The sequence below is a fragment of the Lates calcarifer genome, linkage group LG14 (genome assembly GCF_001640805.2).
Source record: "Lates calcarifer isolate ASB-BC8 linkage group LG14, TLL_Latcal_v3, whole genome shotgun sequence".
Taxonomy (NCBI): Eukaryota; Metazoa; Chordata; class Actinopteri; family Centropomidae; genus Lates; species Lates calcarifer.
In genome coordinates this window covers 11,387,823-11,405,683 of record NC_066846.1, presented here as the reverse complement: position 1 = coordinate 11,405,683, position 17,861 = coordinate 11,387,823, and the positions used below count along the sequence as shown (strand labels likewise).

The window sequence follows — 17,861 nt, the reverse complement described above, 5'->3', positions numbered from 1 at the left end:
ACACAGGAAAAGATGGAGCTTAATATAGAATGACTTGTTGCTTTTCTGGACCTAACAAAGGAGGATTAAGTGGCCTGTTTCTGAGAATAGATACATATTAAACCAGTTAGGTGAGTTTTAAACAATAGTGAAAATAGACAGCACATCTATTTTAGGTGCATCCTGAGAGAATGTACGCGCCCAGTGTATAATATTGAGTGTGTCTGGTGACGCCTGAGTCGCCTGAGTTTAAATTAAAGCAATTAAAGAGCAGTGGGTGATGGCTGCAGGTCTGCTCCATGTTTGTAACGTGAGTTTAACACTTTTGCTTCTCAAGGGTTGAGATATACATATATATTTGGCAGAAATTACCCTAATCCTGGTGTGTTTTTGCCTCCAAACTCTGTCATGCATAATGAAAATAGGTCCAAATGATTTAGAACATCATAAATTAAAAGTATCGTAGTCTCTCAAGGGGGGTGGAAACTATGGAAAGCCTCCCAGCATGCACTGGGGTTTATACCCGTCTCTGCATCATTTCTGGTATTTAGCGTCCCTCTGTTCCTACATGTCATGTGTCGTAGTTTCAGTCAGTATTAGGTGTAGATGTGGTTGAGCTGTGAGTGTTGTTGTGCTCATACATTTGGTGACACTGTCAGATACGAGTAAAAAAAATGGTTCATTGATGTGCTGATGCTTTGTCTGAAGGATTAAGACAGGAACTTCAGCTCATTGACTGCACATAAAAGAGATCCCTGGCTCGTCACAATAAAGATAAACCACCTGAGAGACTAAATTGTCTTTGCATGCTTCAAAGTACTGCTTTGACTGCGTCTAAGATGCTTGCCTTACTACTTACATTTCTTCACTGTGTTCAGTTCAGTTACACAGTCAACATCCTTTTATATGTTGTCGCTGCACTAAAGAGAGTAAATGTTTATTCTATCTGCGGTGGGTGCGCTGCTGAAATTTGGAGGTGTTTTGGCCATAATTCACTACCACTTAAATCCATTTTGGTTGCGTGTTAATTATTTAGAAAGGCAGAAATGAAGGGGAAGTGAAAGCACACGGCAACATGTCTGACAGCTTTGTTTAGCTGCTTGTTTTCCTTTTATTGAAATGTTGTTGTTTCTGTTTGGCATTCTGTTGTTTATTGGGTGATATCCAGATCATTCCTTTTGTCCTGCGTCTCATTGTATTTATAGATGTTTTGCACTGAGAGTGAACAAACCTCCACACACACACACACACACACACACACGCACACACATACACACACCACAGTAAAACACAAGTGAGGTTAAAATAGTAAATGCTGATTAAATGTAGGAAAAGAACGGAATGTATTTTGTGTTCTCACGTCTACAAACTGTGCAAAAGTCTACAGAAAGTTAGCTTAGCACCCAGGTCATCATGAGGTCTACACAAGGGCCTCATCCAGCAATAAAACCTGCAGCTGTGCCATCCATACCACAGTATATTGTACATTCTGTGTGTGTGTGTTTGCTGAGGTTGTAAAATTGCCTGTTTGACACTATAGGGAAATATTACCAGACCAATAAAGATGTTTGATTTGAAAAAATAAATAAAGAAGATGGAGAAGCACATAGAGAAATAAAGAAACTGTCGCCAGGAAGTTGTTAATTTCATCACGTGTGTTAACTTTCTTATCTATTCACTGCATGTATTATTTACCTTATCTTTCATAGACTTGTGAAGTTGCCAGTGTTCATGCAACAGTTCATGTTGAGTATGTTTGATTAAAGTTTGTGGTAAATGTGGAAGCTGTGATGTCTGGTGCATTACCACCACAAAACCACCACAAAGACACAAATCCACCATTAAAGAAACTCTCTTCTTCAGTCTGGAGGTCCAGTACTGGAGGGGTGGTGGTGGTGGGGTTGTGGGGGCTCTTACCTGTCTCTCCCCGGTCGCCCATTATGTCCTGACCCGTCCCTGGTCCTCCCTCCTCTCCATCTCTGTCATCTCTGTTTACCTCCTCCTGTTTGCATAGCCGAACCACCAGAGCTAGCGCCCTGGCTCGCGCTCGTTCCCGCGTGCGCACGCCCCCGCACTCACCTGCCTCGCGACTGAACCTGGCACATACAGTCGCTCGTGCGTGGAAACAGGCGCCGACTTTTCCAACGGCCGTGTTTTTTTTTTTCTTTTTGAGCTGGAAAAAAGCGATTTTGATCGGATTAATTTGACTTTTTACCCGCTTTTAAAGGTCAGAAGTGTTTGTGAACGCTCCCTGAGGATGGCGGAGGAAGTTGAGCGATAAAGAGGCAGAGGGAAATTAACCTTTATCGTGTGTGTGAGCTGACTAACGTTAAAACGGGGAGACTAGCAAAAGAGACGTTAAAAACTAAGAGGTAAGATTGTTATCTGACACAGTAACGACCTTTAAATTACATTTCGTGCTGCCTCTGAAGGTGTTTTTCTGTCCTGTTACACAATAAATTAACAGTTTGAACTTTTTTTTATTAAAGTAGAATAAGTTAACATATCATACAGGACATTTTCACTATTCAATACAAGATTGCTAGTCTTACAGGATTAGCACTTTAAACTAGTTTTTGTAATAATTTGACCATTTTCGTCATTAGAGACTACTCCATGATTTCGTTTAAGCTAGCTGATGGTTCAAGTGTCCAGACCTTTAAATATAATGCCTTTTAACCTGCTGCCATCATCCGTTACACCCATAAACAGCGTGGTTACAACTGCAGATAAAGCTAGATTTCAAAGATATCTTTGTTTAAACATTTTCCCCCCTGAAAACATCTGTCATAATTTCCCATTAACATACAATATTTGACGTTGGAGACTAGGCTACAGTAGCTTAAGTTTGTATTTATGAATGTACGGTTGGACACCTGATGAGACGAATAACTTTATTTACACCTCTGTTGGAGGAAAAGTACATTTTATTTCTGGAATCACTAAGAACTGGATGGAATTGTAATATTCAATACATTTGAGCCAAACAATCATAGTTTAACTGATTATTTAGTTATTAGTAAGTCAGCAGAGGATCATTTTTCATACAAAGATACAAAAATATCAAACATTAGCTGGTTGCACCCTCTCAAATATGAGAATTTACCTCTTTTGTTTGTTAATTTATGTTTTTTTTACTCATAACAGAACAAGCTCTGAGCTCTGAGAGGTTGTGATGGGCATTTTCCAACTTATTTCTAGGGAAATAAGACAGGTTACATCATTAATTGTAGAGATAATTGGCAGAGTTGCAGCCATATTTGAAAGGGGAGATGTTGGTTACAGTTACATCAAGTTAGAAATTATGTGATTTTGATCCAGAAAGAGGTCTGACTTGTGGAAAACCCCTTTTCATTTTGGAAAGTGTTTCACAGACGGCCAAAACAGAGTAGTGAAACCAGCAGACAGGGGAAAAAGGACACCAGTGGAACAGCCATGCACACAAATAAGAACAATAAATGTACTGTCATTACGACACACTGTCACACAAGTGTTGTGACCTTAAAAAGACACAGTACCTCCTTTGTAAAATTGTTTAAAAGAAACCAGATTGTTGTTATTTAATGGATGAGGGCAGGTCAATCAAGGTGAACGGATGAATCAGATGAATCACTGTTTAATCCCTCTGTGACTCTGCCACCAAATCAGATATGTACCTGTAGCAGAGGAGACAGATTAAAATGATCATTTTTAATCCTGGAATTAATGGTGACATTGGCGCAGACTGGGAATGAGGAAGGTAGTCGAGCTGTATAGGGGACAGTTGTGTTATAAACTGAGTCAAATGACAGGGAACGAGAAGAGAGGCAGATCAGAGCAAAACCACTGAGTGTAGGTGGTGACAGGAAAAAATGTTTTTAATGTGAACTGGGTGCGTCACCGACATGACATTCCAGTACACACCTGAGCAGTGTGTACATGTGTTCCTGAGTGAGTCTGTGTGTGTTAGTGGGGAAGAGCCCTGCAGCTAGACTAACAAGTTTTTTGCATAATGGAGAAATGACTAGAAAAGGTTTGTCATTAAAATGGCATTAAAACCACGCGCAGGTACGACTTCCATGCTCGCATTATTGGATTCTGCTCGTGACACACACGAGCAGTTCAGTGCTAAAACAATGGTTGTTCTGTGCTGATTTGGCTCTGTTTTTTTCTAATTGTAATCTCTTTTTTTTCTTCTTCCATGCAGTATGGATCAGCGCTCATCACAGGAGATTATGAAGTGGGTTTAGATCCCTTATCAGCAATCACTGGGACCTTAAAGGATCTATGCAACCTCAGAGAACCATTTTCATCATCAACATAATCATAATCTATTTTGATTATATCTATTTTAGAACTTGATGAGATTAAATGTCTGGAAATTGCCAGATTTTTTAGTTTAAATTGATGTAATCTGACACACAGATTGTGATAGATTTGGAAAAGATAAGGAATATTGTAGTGCTTTGTTTATCATGTAGACAAGCTGACGGAGAGACAAAGTGACAAGTCGATAGACAGCGAGTTCCCTCACACTCAGGCAGGTCACCATGCCAGACGAGTCACAAGGTTTTCAGGTCAAGGGGGGGGTGGGAGGAGAGGCGTCACAGGTGCCGGACATCGTGGTCGATTCTAGCCACGGGGAGGGCATCACCAGAGGCAATATCCTGGAGCTCGACGAATTCAGTCAAACAACAGATGGCATAAAACAATCCGCACAAAGCAGCGACATTAACATTTTGCAAGGAGGTGACAGCACAAAAAACAGGGGTGACGTCAGTTTAGGTCCAACTGACGGGAACGAGACCGGACTCAGTGAATCCCAGGTTTGTGTGGAGGTGGGAGTGGTGAAAACTGCACAGGCCCCTGAGCCTCTCAAGGCCAATTCTTTGTTGAGGGGAACAGACAACAGTGGCTCATCACAAACGAATGGAAGCAGTGACTCTGACTACAGCAGCACAAAATCCAGCCCTGGTTACACTAGCACTAGTTTCAGCACCGACCTTTGTGATGGAGAGTTATCTGAGCTCGACCCAAGCTCGTTTGAAAAGACAAACAATATCTCTTCGGTCAATTTCTCAGAGCCCAGTTTAGACGCTCCTGAATCTAGCAAAACCACCAAAACTAGTCCGGATGAAAACGGAGACAATTCCGAAACAGACCGGATGGATAAACTGAAAGCAGAAAACTTGCTCAGCGACAGTTCGCCCGTATTCACAGATGTTTCATCCAGCGACGCCCAGCCGAGGGACAGCATCGACATCAGATGGGACGACGAGGATGAGGAGGACGACAGGCGAAGCACCTGGTCCAGGCGGAGCGTGAAGGACGGGGTGTGCTGCTGCTATCAGGCAATCCACAGGGCTTTTCTGCAGTGTGTGGAGGAGACTCCGGCCATGCTGTCTGGACTGGTGCTGTCTTTGGCCTTCTGTGTGGCCATCATCGTTCTCATTCCTACCACAGGAAGGGTAAGACACAGAGTGTCTGTCTGTCAAATATCAATAGGTTTTGATGATCAAGTAATAGTTATTTATAAAGCAGAAAACTCTTCTGCTGCTTTTCTCCATTTTATGTCATTTTAAAGAGATTTTTGAATTGGATTGTTGGACAAAGAAATGATTTAAAGACATAATTTTGGTCCCTATTATTATTTTTTAATTAATCTATGAATTGTTAAGTGTATGAAATGTCAAAAAAAATGACTAAAAATGTCCCCCCAAAGCCCAAATTGACATCCTCAGAGGTTTTGTTTTTGCGGCCAAAAGTCTAAAACCAAAAAGTTTTCTGTTTATTATGATGTAACTAAGAGAAAAACATGTAGTGTTATAAGAGACAGATGTGTTTTGTTGGAGTCAGGTGCCAGGGAAGAAGCAAAAGAGATTTAAAGTATCTGTACAGTTTGTTTCCTGAGCAGTATGCTAAAAAGAAGTTTTATAGCCAGCCTCAGTGGAGACAAGGAATTAAAGTATTAAACCTGTTCTGCCAAAACACCACAACATTCTGCACATGCCTCAGTTAGAGAGTTGACATGACTCCTTATTCCCACCAAACAACTGCACACAGGAAAACAGGACACATGTAGATCTTGTGTATCCACCTGCAACATATAAATAATGCTTTAAGTTAGGTTAAGTTGACCCCACTGACCTGAAAAAGCTGCTTCTGCTGGAACAATGTTGGACAAAACCACACAGCACAAATACTTCCACGATCTTCAAACACCAGGCAACACACACTTGTTTGTTTTCAGACATCTCAAAAAGTGCAGCTGTAGTTTAGTCGATTCCCTGGTTCAATCTGTTTAAGTTGCGAGTATCTGGTGCTTTTTTTGTCACATCTGATTGTAAAATGTTTTGGTTTTGAACATTTGATTGAATAAAACAAACAATTTCAACAGGTATCAATATTTCATTACAATTTATAGTCTAAATGATTAATCGATTGATGAAATGTTTTGTGCTCAGTCTTTAAACTGCCAGTGTTTTGTGCTATTATTAAGTATGTTCACGGTTATTTAATTAAACCCAGATTATATGGCTCATTCAGATGGGACATTAGCTGTTTTACAGTATATGTGACACAAACTCAGTTGTTGGACTCACTAATAATCTGGTGTCTGGAAAAGTGAAACCTTAAACACTGAAGTCAAAGGAACTCTGATTAAATTAAATTACCTTCACTTCACATGGCAGGAGCAGATTAAAAACATTGCACCAGCAGTTTAAAGCTCAGCCTGGCTTTCATGTCTGATGAATAAAGACATTTTAATTTTGGTCCGTGGTGTGGAGCAGACAGGTGGATGTAGTGAACACCTGAGTCAGAGCAGGACTGGTGCCATCTCCCAGCTGTTTTGTCTGCTAAAGAAATGTCTTCTAGGGTTTGATTAGCAGGTTTTTACGATGACTTTTCTCATCCCGTCTCTGCACAGAACATCAGCGTCCATGTTGGCGCTCTGGCAGTGGTGTGCATCGTCCTCTGCCTGAGCGCCGTCCTGCTCGTCTGTCTGCCCTGGCTGGCCACGGTGAGGCGCTGCGGAGGAGCCCTGGCCCTCTTCGTCTGGGGGACGCTGTACATCACCGCCATAGTTTTCATCTTCACCGGAGGACCCGTCACTACATGGGAACAGGTGAGAAGGAAGCGAACAGAGAGAGAGAAATGATGTGTTTTGCTAACCTCTAACTCTCTGCGTCGTTCTTCTTCTGTCTTTCTCAGGTAGCGTTCTTCCTCTTCCTCTCTCTAAGTGTCTACACGGTGCTGCCTCTGTCTCTGGCCTGGGCTCTCATGGTTGGGATTGGGACCAGCCTTTCACACATCATCATCATCAGCGTCTACGTCCCTGTTACGAGCCCAGAGACCCCGGACCTGGCTGTGCAGGTGAGGACTTGGCTGTGCTCACATACTTCTCACTTAATTCTTTTTTCTTTTTAGCTTCATCCTCTGTTTTTAAATAAAGTGTCTTATTGTTGAACATAGTAAAGCTACACATGTAAATGTAGCCAAATATCACCAATGATATATTCATGTGAAGAGAGGGTGGATCTGCTCAATACTGTCTTGTGGTTTGTGACGAGCAGCGTTTATAGTTTCTCTGGGAAAAATGCAAATGATCTGCACAACCCAGTTTTTTTTACAGTGAAGTCCTAAACCTAGACCTGTTATTAGTCTTTGTTAATAAGAGACTGTGGTTTTTAGTTGGTAATAAAATACACTAATAATGTTCAACTTTTCCAACTCTTCTTTACTGATCGACGCATCACAAAACTGGTTCAGCTGCTACTGAATTCTCTCACTGTGCTCGCAGAACAAGAGGATAACTGAGAAAGTATCTATGTTTCTCTCTCCCTCAGCTGGTGGCGAACGCGGTCCTCTTCGTGTGCGTGAACTGCGTCGGGATTTTCCACCTGTGGACGACGGAGCACGATCTCAGGCTATCCAATCAGAAGAGAGAGGAGTTCAGCGCCATCCGTTCCCAGAAGGAAATAAGGAAATATCAGCAGGTTAAAACTCTAATCTCAGCGTATCCCTTCAGTTAAAGAGATAATAACTGTTTTGCTGAGACTTTATTTTTAAAGCTCCATTCTTTATAATATCATCTAATCAAGTGGAACCAATCTAGTTCTCTTCTTGTTTCAGTTTAAAATCATTAAGTGTAATTGCTCTCATTAAAGGCCTCTTTACCTGGACAGCCCAGGTTGGTTACTGTATGCTTTTCTGCCTATTAGGTCAATAGATTAATCATTCACTTCTCTGAAGCCCAGCAGCAATAGAATAGGTAAACCCGAACGGACACTTGTTCACAGAAAGTAAACAAATAGATGAAACGTGATCCACTGAGTAAACGTGGCGTCACTTCGAGGAGGCTATATTGGCTGGCTGTTTCCTTTACAGCTTTTATGAACAGACTGTCGCCTCTGTAAGACAGAGTCCCACTGAATGAGGTCTCAGAAACTTCATCACCCACCTTCTCCGCTCACATTTTAACCTCCTCGTATCCTGCGTTGTTTCCTCGGCAACAGGAGCAGCTCCTCTTGTCGGTGTTGCCACGCTACATCGCCATGGAGCTGAAAACGGAGGTGATAAAGAGGCTGTCCAAGCCGAAGGGCGATAAGGAGAATGAATCCAACTTCCACAACTTCCACAGCCTCTACATACGGCAGCACAAAGACGTCAGGTGACGATCACATCACGTTTCATTTATTACAGCGATGCACTCTCTCACAAGATCCTCTCTCTTCTTACTATAGCTTCACTTCCTCCTCCATACCTGAAGTGGTACATACATTGTTTTGTTTTCAGGTTTAACAGGAAAAAAACACAGGCCTCATCTTATCCTAGTAGTATTTTATTCAAGCTATGTTTCTATTAACGATTAATTTACCACATAAATACACAAGCAAGTGTGTTTGTCAGTATTTGCCATAGTTTGGTTTTACAGCTCTGTTCACTGATCAGGTGTATGACAGAGAAATACTGTTTCATTCACCTGTAACATCAGTTGTAAAAGATAAACAAATGACAAAAAGTTACCTAGAAATATCTGGTACCTCTTGTAATTATGTGCTGCTGTAGATCTCTAAGCTGTGACTGTGCAGATAAATCAGAGTAATGCCATTGTTATATATGACATATTTGTGCCTCATATTTTTGCCTAATCTGTGTGGGTTTTTGTGTAGCATCCTGTATGCGGACATCGTGGGCTTCACAAAGCTGGCGAGTACCTGCTCTCCAGAGGAGCTGGTCGCTGTGCTCAACAAGCTCTTTGGCAGATTCGACGACATAGCCAAGGTAGAAATACCCTGAGCGTCTAGCCCAAAATAAAACCTTAATTTCTTCACAAAGAGGAGTTTTGTGTTGGTTCTGAACTCTGTGTCTTGACTCCTCTTACCCTCTCGTTTTCGTTTCTATCTTTAGAAGAATGGATGTCTTCGCATTAAGATCCTGGGTGACTGCTACTATTGTGTATCTGGTCTGCCTGACCCCATTCCCACCCACGCTAGGAACTGTGTTCAGATGGGGCTGGACATGTGCACTGCCATCAGGTCAGTCTACTTGAGGTCAAGACGTCTGCTGTAGTCTGTAATCTGTCATCTCTGTCCTTTGTAGTGTGGAATAAAACCTTATCTGTCTCAATTTGTGTTGTGCTGTCCGTCTTTGTCGTCTTTTGTGACGAGGGGCCTCCTGCCTGACGTCTGTTTTTCCAGTTACAGGAATAAAAGCTACTCTGTGCTCTTTATTTGCATCTGATTTTACTGTACACTGTATAACTTCCTCATGGGGCTAAAGGCAGCTGAAACCACAGTGTATATTATAGCTGAGCACACAGTTACAGAATTAGGAAGAGCACATTTATCGCATTTGTACATTTGGTTCTCTTGGCTTTTTGTTGCATTAAACAGGGGTTTAGTGCTCTGTTTTATGGAATTTAAAACAGATTTCTATTATTTGAAATACAAGCAGGTGAAACAGAAACATATTTTGTGCATGAATTATAATCCTCTACGTGTTTCAGTGTTTCACTTTTAATCTTACATTTGACTGAACCTTAACTGGACTCTCTTGGACACTGAGAACAGTGTGAAACAGTTTAATTATAGGTGGCTTCATAGTAATAGATGTTAAGTACAAAAATTTTAAGAGCAATTTTACTTTAAAATCAAAATGAAAAGACAGATTTGAACTTGTTATACATTCATACATGAATATATTTCTCACGTTTTACAACTCTGCATACAAAATTCAATTTGTCTCCTTGTAGTAAACTGCGTGAGGCAACAGGTGTGGAGATCAGCATGCGGGTTGGCGTTCACACAGGCAACGTGCTCTCTGGTGTGATCGGCTTGCAGAAGTGGCAGTACGACGTGTGGTCACATGATGTGACGTTAGCCAACCACATGGAGTCTGGAGGTCTTCCTGGGTCAGTCTTTAAATCTGATTCAAGTCAATAAAAATCGAATAAGCTGGCATAAAAGATTTTTTATCTGTATTTTATTATCATTATTAATATTGATAGACGAGTCCACATCACAGAGGAGACTCTGCAGCATTTGAACGGAGCGTACCAAGTGGAGGAAGGGGACGGGGGGAGTCGGGATGCTCTTCTCAAGGGAAGAAAAACCTACCTGGTGATTGACCCCCACAAGCCAGACAGTGTCTCAAGGAGGCCTAAACTGGTGTGTGCATGTGAAGAATATTTATTGTAGTCTATTGTCAAGATTTTTCAAGATTCAAGACTGACTGTTTCCAAGTGGGAAAAAGTAAAATAATATCTTAATTCCAGGCAAACAGTCTTGCCTCAGGCGAGACCAGGCAGCGGGCGTCAGTCCGGATGTCTCCAGTACCTGCAGTCCTGGCAGACCATTCACCCCTTCGCTGACCTGAGCAACCCCAAAGCCAAACCCACCAAGAAGACGATCATCCCCATCAGTGCTGTCACGAACCAGTCACAGCTTACTCTGGTATGTATTTGTTGCTCAGTTTCTCCCCACAAGTGAAAGTGAATATGAATGGACACAATCGACTTAATTATATTCAGTATTCCTTTAGCAAATATTACACACCACCTCTAGTTCTTTGTCTCTCACCTGTGTTTGATCATTAACCCTTTAGTGAATATTTAAAAAAGGTGATGTTTGGTCATGTTGATATCTGTGTATGTTTGCTTCAGGAAAGACCACCATGTCAGAACAACACCTCCTGGTAAGATATATGTAAATTACATCAGAAGAAATATGCCAAATACACTAGCATTGTTAACTTAAACGACATGTACACTGTTTTGGATAAATCTGTGACTAATGTGTTCTTGTTTTATCCCAGTTTGGTTGTGGATAATAGTGTGCGGGGATCCCTGGACACAATAGAAACTGCAGGGTAAGTTTTCATGTAAATTCTGTTTTAAATTGTGTTTGTTTTTTTTAACCATCTCTCATTGTTTCCTGATCTGTAGCCATTATTCTTTTATTTTGTCACTCAGGAGAAGAGCAAAGAAGCTCAACTGTTTGACTCTGCTGTTTAATGACCTCAGCCTGGAGAAACAGGTAGGTTTCCTTCTCTGGTTCAGAGCATTGTGCTTCTACACGCATAAACAAGCAAGTACAAGTGTGATTTATGGTGTGTTTTTGTACCTGATGCTTTATATCTATGTGTTTGCATCCCAGTTCCGCCTCTCAGAGGTGACAGGTTTACACCAGTCAATGAGCTGCTTAGCTTTGATCTTCGTTACTCTTTTCGCCGTCCAGATGCTTGTCTCTGAAAAGTGAGTGGCGCTTTCAGTCACATTCATAGATGCAGCAACATTTCAGTGTTGTACCTGTTCATACTCACCAACTTCTCCTCCCAGGAACTTTGAGATGGCGGTGTCCTACGGTGCGACCTTCCCTGTGCTCGTGCTGCTTCTGTCCATCACTTTCACCGGATACTTGGAGGTAAACAAACACTGGTGGTGTGTTTGTGGTAGCACCTCAGAACTTTAGTATTAAATGCATGTTTGGATGTTTTTCTGTTTTCAGAAGTGGCGCTCCAAGATGCCTGTGGGTGTCCAGTGGATATCAGGACTGTCCCGCGGCATCGCCACCAGGGCGGCACTGCGACTGTTCGTGGTCACGCTCTGCGTGCTCGTCACCCTGCTCATGGCAATCCTCAACTTTGTAAGCTCCTTCCTCACCTATTTTCTCATCATCTCCCTTTTGTCTTTCTTTTGTTTCCTGTCATTCATAAATTTGCATTTAATTTAAATTGTATCTTTCAATTTGTCTTTTCTTCTTCAACCACGTTACTTTTCATTTCAGTTCTTCCTGCCAGGAAACAACTGCACCGCTATTGCGAACACGACAGAGCTGGAGGGTTTCAAACTCTACACTGTGCCCGTGAGTACCTCTAAAGGAGCATTTCACCAAGTTTTCTACCCATGATTCTTTGTTGAGTGTATTATAATTCCTATGGAAAAGTATAGTCGTTCTTTCTTTATTATGTTTTCTACTTTTTCTTTAGTTCCAGCTCTGTTATCACTGCTTGGTCTTTAATATTGCTGATAAATCAGGCAAACAGTTTTATTTTTACTGAATGAACATAACACAGTACTTGTTCAGTCTTTTGCTAAAACATCAGCTACTCTTTCCACAGCTACATAACTCTATTCTAAAACCTGTAATAAAATGTCACTTTTTTGCTTATTAGTCAGGTAAAAATAACCAAGAATAAAACCAAAAAAAGTGGATAGTTCATTTGTTCTTTATACTCTTATGGTTTCTTAATCGACAGTGCGCTGTGGGTTGGGTAACATAGTTTACAGGTAATGCAGGGAGTGTAGAATGTCTGTAGGTGGCCTTTAGATGAATACGTCAGTTTTTCCAGGCAGCTACAGAGGCTCAGCTGTAGATTAACATCAGAAGGGCTTTCATTCTTCCTTCATTTATAAAGAAGAAATGAAGCACAATGTTTTCTTGACCTTCAATAATGTAGCTCATAACCCAAAGAAAGGTTTTCAATGAGCTCTTCATGGTTTAGTCCAAGCTATGACATCAACCTTAACCTGTCATTCATCCTGTCATAACCCACATTTTTCACCTCCCATCTAAATGTCTCCTCAAACTTCCAGTACTACCTGTACTGCTGCCTGCTGGCCATGCTGGGAGTGATCGTGTTCGTCAGGACGTGCATGTCGGTGAAAGCGCTGCTGCTCACCTTGGCCGTGGTGGTTTACCTGGCGCTCTTCCTCCATGTTTACGCCCCACGCTCCTACTGCCTCATCGACCTGCTTTACAACGATACAAAGTAAGTGGGTTCAGTGTAGTTTCATGCACCTGGGCGTCATTTTGAAGATTCAAATGGAGCAGATATCTGATATTTGGAAATGCTTTGCTGATTTTCACTGCAGAGTTAAATCCAAGCTCTCTGCTAAACAATAAGGTGCTGCTACCATTTTTGAAAGTGGTCGATTATTTAAATTATTTTCCTCAGGAAAAAAAAATCCAGAAATGACTGGTTCCAGCTTCTCAAATTTGGGGATTTGGTTCATTGTAAAGATAATATCTTTGGGTTTAGGGTGATTTACAAAACAGAAACAGCATTAATATAAAAAAGAAAACATCAGTTTAGAAAACTGAAGCTATTGTTCAGTTGTTAAAAACGTATTTTGGGATATAGACACCCTGTTACAACACAGTGCTGTACAGCCATTTGGAAGAAAGTACTCATGATGTACAGTAGGTAATATTCTGTATGTATTCATTATTGATAATAAGCTGAATAAGATGCATGTGAGTCGCACAGACTCTCTGTAATCCTTCTAAAGTTCACTTTCCACTCCTCCACATTCATTCACCGCTCTGTAGTCATCACGCAGTCTGTCGCGCAAAGCCGAGGTGTCAAATGTCCTGTCTTTTTGTCTGCCACTCAACAGTCCAGATTGTGAATCCTCGTGTGGAGTTTCAGATCACTATCATTTATTCAAGAGCTCTCTATAGACAGGTCTGCCTGGTGTGTGTGTGTGTGTGGGGGGGGGCTCATTCACTGTGGGATACAGGACTCTGGTCTGGGGAATTGTGTAATGAAGGAAAGACAGAGTGACGGTAGTTTGGGAAGTCCAGATTATGTGAGAGTAAGACTTTAAATATGTGAATGTGTTTTGCTACAGCCCAGGAGTGCTGAAGGACCCTCAAATCATGTCCGGGGTTTGGCTCGTCATCTTTTATATCGTGTGTCTCATACTGGCCAGACAGGTGTGTGTGTTTATAAATGTTTAAATGTCTTTTCCTCTATATTTTATTTTATCACATTCCTTCACACATATATACATATATATATATATATATATACTCTTTCTTTTCTCTTAGGATGAGCTTAGTTGTCGTGTAGACTTCCTGTTGGACCGATGTTTCCAGATGGAGCGAGAGGAGATGGAGACCATGGAGAACGTCAACAAGCTCCTCCTGCAGAACGTCCTGCCGCTCCACGTCGCCTGCTTCTTCATGGGGAAAACTGTTCGGAACCAGGTAAATAAAACAAATCAAGGCAGGATTGTACCGTCACCCATCTACATCTACTCTAAATGAAAAGACTGGGTGTATTGATTTAAATAATGACACTTGCAAGCATGTCTGTAGAGAGGATAGAGACATTTTCAGAAAGGAAATTAACACTAAAATATGATTTTTCTGCTTCTATATGAGAATATGTTGTTTATTTTTGCATTATCATACAGTTAAACTTTTTAAGATATTCCTTCACAACAACTAGCTGAGCAGGTTTGACTTGTGTCAACTTCTGGCGGCAGAACTTACGGAGCACATGTTATCTCTTGGAACTGAGTCCCTCACTTTGACAAACTCCTCTCAGGACCTGTACAGCCAGTCATATGACTGCGTGTGTGTGATGTTCGCCTCGGTGCCTCAGTTCAAAGAGTTTTACAGCGAGAGCAGCGCCAACAGGGACGGCCTGGAGTGTCTGCGCTTCCTCAACGAGATCATAGCAGACTTTGACGAGGTATGAGGAAAAAGATGCTGTTACACGCTGTCGCCGTGAGCATCCTCAGGTCTGAACATTTTGTCTTACGCTGCTTCTCGTGTGTCTCTCGTCACGCAGCTCCTCTCCAAGCCCAAATTCTCATCAGTGGAGAAAATCAAAACAATCGGCAGTACGTACATGGCTGCTGCAGGCCTGACTCCTCCAGGGGATGAAAGAAAGGTTAGTGACATTTAAGCCTGTTTAAAGCATCCTGAAATGCAGCCTTAACATTAAAGTGTTGTGGTTTAGATATTTCAAAAGGGGAACACTCAGCAAACGATCCTGTTAAACACACTCTGCTTTATTTGATGACCTGAGTGAACAACGTGATCTCTGGCTCCCCCTACAGAAATGTGACATGTCCCTCAGTCATGTGCGCGCCATGGTGGAGTTTGCCATCGCTCTGATGGGCAAACTGGAGCTGATCAACACACACTCTTTCAACAGCTTCAAACTCAGGATCGGTGAGTTTGCAGAAGAACGATTCTGATGAGATTTCAGAATCACAAAAGCCTTGTTTCTTTTTTCTTACATCTGGACCTACTTCACTGCAGATTATCGGAGGATGTACTTTTTAATTATCAATTGTTAGAATTCGCAATGTTGGAAAAAAAAGAACACACTAATACGTATTTTCTACTTGTTAGACTGTCATTATCCCTCTGAGGAAGGAGTTTCAAGAAGTACTGCTTTGTATTTTCCCCTGATTTGTCCCTCCCTGTCGTTTCCTTGCAGGAATAAACCAGGGTCCAGTGATCGCTGGGGTGATTGGAGCTCACAAACCTCAGTATGATATCTGGGGGAACTCTGTGAACGTGGCCAGCAGGATGGACAGCACAGGAGTGTTGGACAAGATCCAGGTCTGAGATGAAAATAAAAAATAATGAGACTCATACTGCATCCTGTTTTAATAACAAATACATCAAATTAAAGAAGCAAGAATCTCTCAAAATGTTCTTTTCATTGGAACTGCTTTTCACTTTAACTGAAGTAACTGGTTAAAGTTCTTGTGATTTATATTTTTTTAGTTTTTCCTACATAAATAAGCTGAACATTACAATGATTAGTACAGTAAATGCAGTGAACACAATTTTAAAAAGACTGGGGAAAAAATAGGGTCGTTCAAATTGTTGCACCTCAGTAGCTAAGTTTTGTACAGAAATACTCCAAATTAAGAAGTTATCTTGGTGACAGGAAAAGTTAGCTATTTTCTCACTGTCAGTTTCTCTCTGGTCTCAGGTGACGGAGGAGACGGCCCAGGTGGTCCAGAGCGTAGGATACAGCGTCACCCTCAGGGGAGTAGTCAACGTCAAGGGCAAAAGGGGAGCTCACCACCTATTTTATTAACACGGACCAATCGTCTCCTCAGTTCTGACCTCCACAGTCAAACACTGATAAACTTATCACTCAGATCTGAGTCCAAACATTAGCTGCAAATGCTAATAACTGGGTTTTTTAATGGGTCCTGGTCCCCCACAGAGGTGAACAACACAATCAGTAGCAGTGACTTGAAAACACGACTGTGTGTTCACCCATGTCTGTAACCACGTGCAAGCACCTGCACTGACTTGTTGCTGGAGATGTAGCGACGCAGGTCACCACCTGTTCAGCGTTTACATCTACCAAGGAGCTGCCTTTGTCTTCCGGATGAGACACTAAATAAAATCCTCCTGACCGGTTCAATGAAGACTACAGTTGGCAACTGAAAGCAAGAGAGCTTTCTACTCATGGACCCTTCAGTGGCCGGCCATGTTGCTTACTGTATCTGCATCCGTACTGTATCTGGATTATGTGGGTTGAGTCCACATCATACACTTTTTACTGTTTTATTTTGAAAGCATGTAACATGAGTGATGCTTTTTTGGCACATAACATGGCTGAATCACACACAATGTTAATGAATATTATTCTTTTATTGGAAAAAATAAGGTATCAATCTTAGATGTACCAAAGATTACTGTTGTTTTATGAAGTAGCTGACATAGGCATCACATAAGCAGAAATAACTGCTGTTTACAGAAGTTCTTATATTATTTACAATTACTTTCACTCCATTCTGTTTTCACTAACTTGCAAAAAAGCATGTAGGTTTTAGCTCAGATTTTAGTCAGAATTAGAGTATGTTGGTACAAAATATTCAGTGTCTTTAAATGTAGGAAAAACATGGGGCAGACATTTTGTGTACCTGAAATGGTTCTGTGACACTGACTGGTCTTTTCCGCTAGTTCCCAACCTCCAAGGGGTCATGAGACAATTCACAGCATGGGAAAGAAATTTGTTTAAAGACTTCAAGCTGTGCTTTTATTGTGAAATTCTGGATAGTTTTTCCTACTAAACCCAGTGAAAATGATTCAAATGACCCAATATGGGAGGGGAAATTCACTCAGAGTATAATGTTTTCAAACCAAGCAACATGTCTAAGTAGAGGTAGCTTTGGGAAGGGTTGGGAACCACTGGTCAGTTGTTTACTGCAACCATGTAGATTTAAAGTATGATTTCCTTATCCACTACTGCCCAAAACTGACTTTAGTGATGTTGTAACACTTCTACATCGAGGCGTAATGATGTGTTGCGCCATGAAGCGTCAGATAATGCACATTTGACAATGCACTTTTTAATTTGTTGTATTTTCAAAGGGAGTTCTGTATCACAAACTGATATTGCACACACAATATGTCTCCTTTCTTTTTAAATATTATATATATGAGGGATGATGTGAAGCATGAATGCACAGAGTTGTTCAGAGAAAGGGAAATATTTTTCTATTTTATTTTTATTTATAAACTAATAAAAATAAAATAAAACCAGCCATGTGTTTGTTTGTATGTTTGTGTGCTTCCTACGTGCACATTAAGTGTGGCCTATCAAGAACTCTGGAATTTCCCCCGCTCCCAGTAACA

The 17,861-nt window shown here is 41.3% G+C and overlaps 1 protein-coding gene across 1 annotated transcript; it reads left to right on the top strand.

Annotated features, from left to right (window-relative positions):
* The first annotated feature begins 2,053 nt into the window (after window positions 1-2,053).
* LOC108890756 (adenylate cyclase type 4-like) lies at window positions 2,054-17,768 on the top strand. Its single transcript, XM_018687752.2, is given in 28 exon segments — window positions 2,054-2,351; window positions 4,166-5,426; window positions 6,887-7,084; window positions 7,171-7,332; window positions 7,806-7,955; window positions 8,475-8,629; window positions 9,132-9,243; window positions 9,370-9,497; window positions 10,214-10,372; window positions 10,469-10,628; window positions 10,736-10,789; window positions 10,791-10,913; window positions 11,123-11,154; window positions 11,275-11,328; window positions 11,432-11,495; window positions 11,616-11,713; window positions 11,798-11,882; window positions 11,967-12,104; window positions 12,246-12,323; window positions 13,055-13,230; window positions 14,093-14,177; window positions 14,292-14,450; window positions 14,794-14,940; window positions 15,040-15,141; window positions 15,311-15,425; window positions 15,697-15,821; window positions 16,201-16,278; window positions 16,280-17,768. Coding segments are annotated over 27 exon segments (3,912 nt in total). The 5' UTR covers window positions 2,054-2,351; window positions 4,166-4,508; the 3' UTR covers window positions 16,337-17,768.
* Window positions 17,769-17,861: the final 93 nt, after the last annotated feature.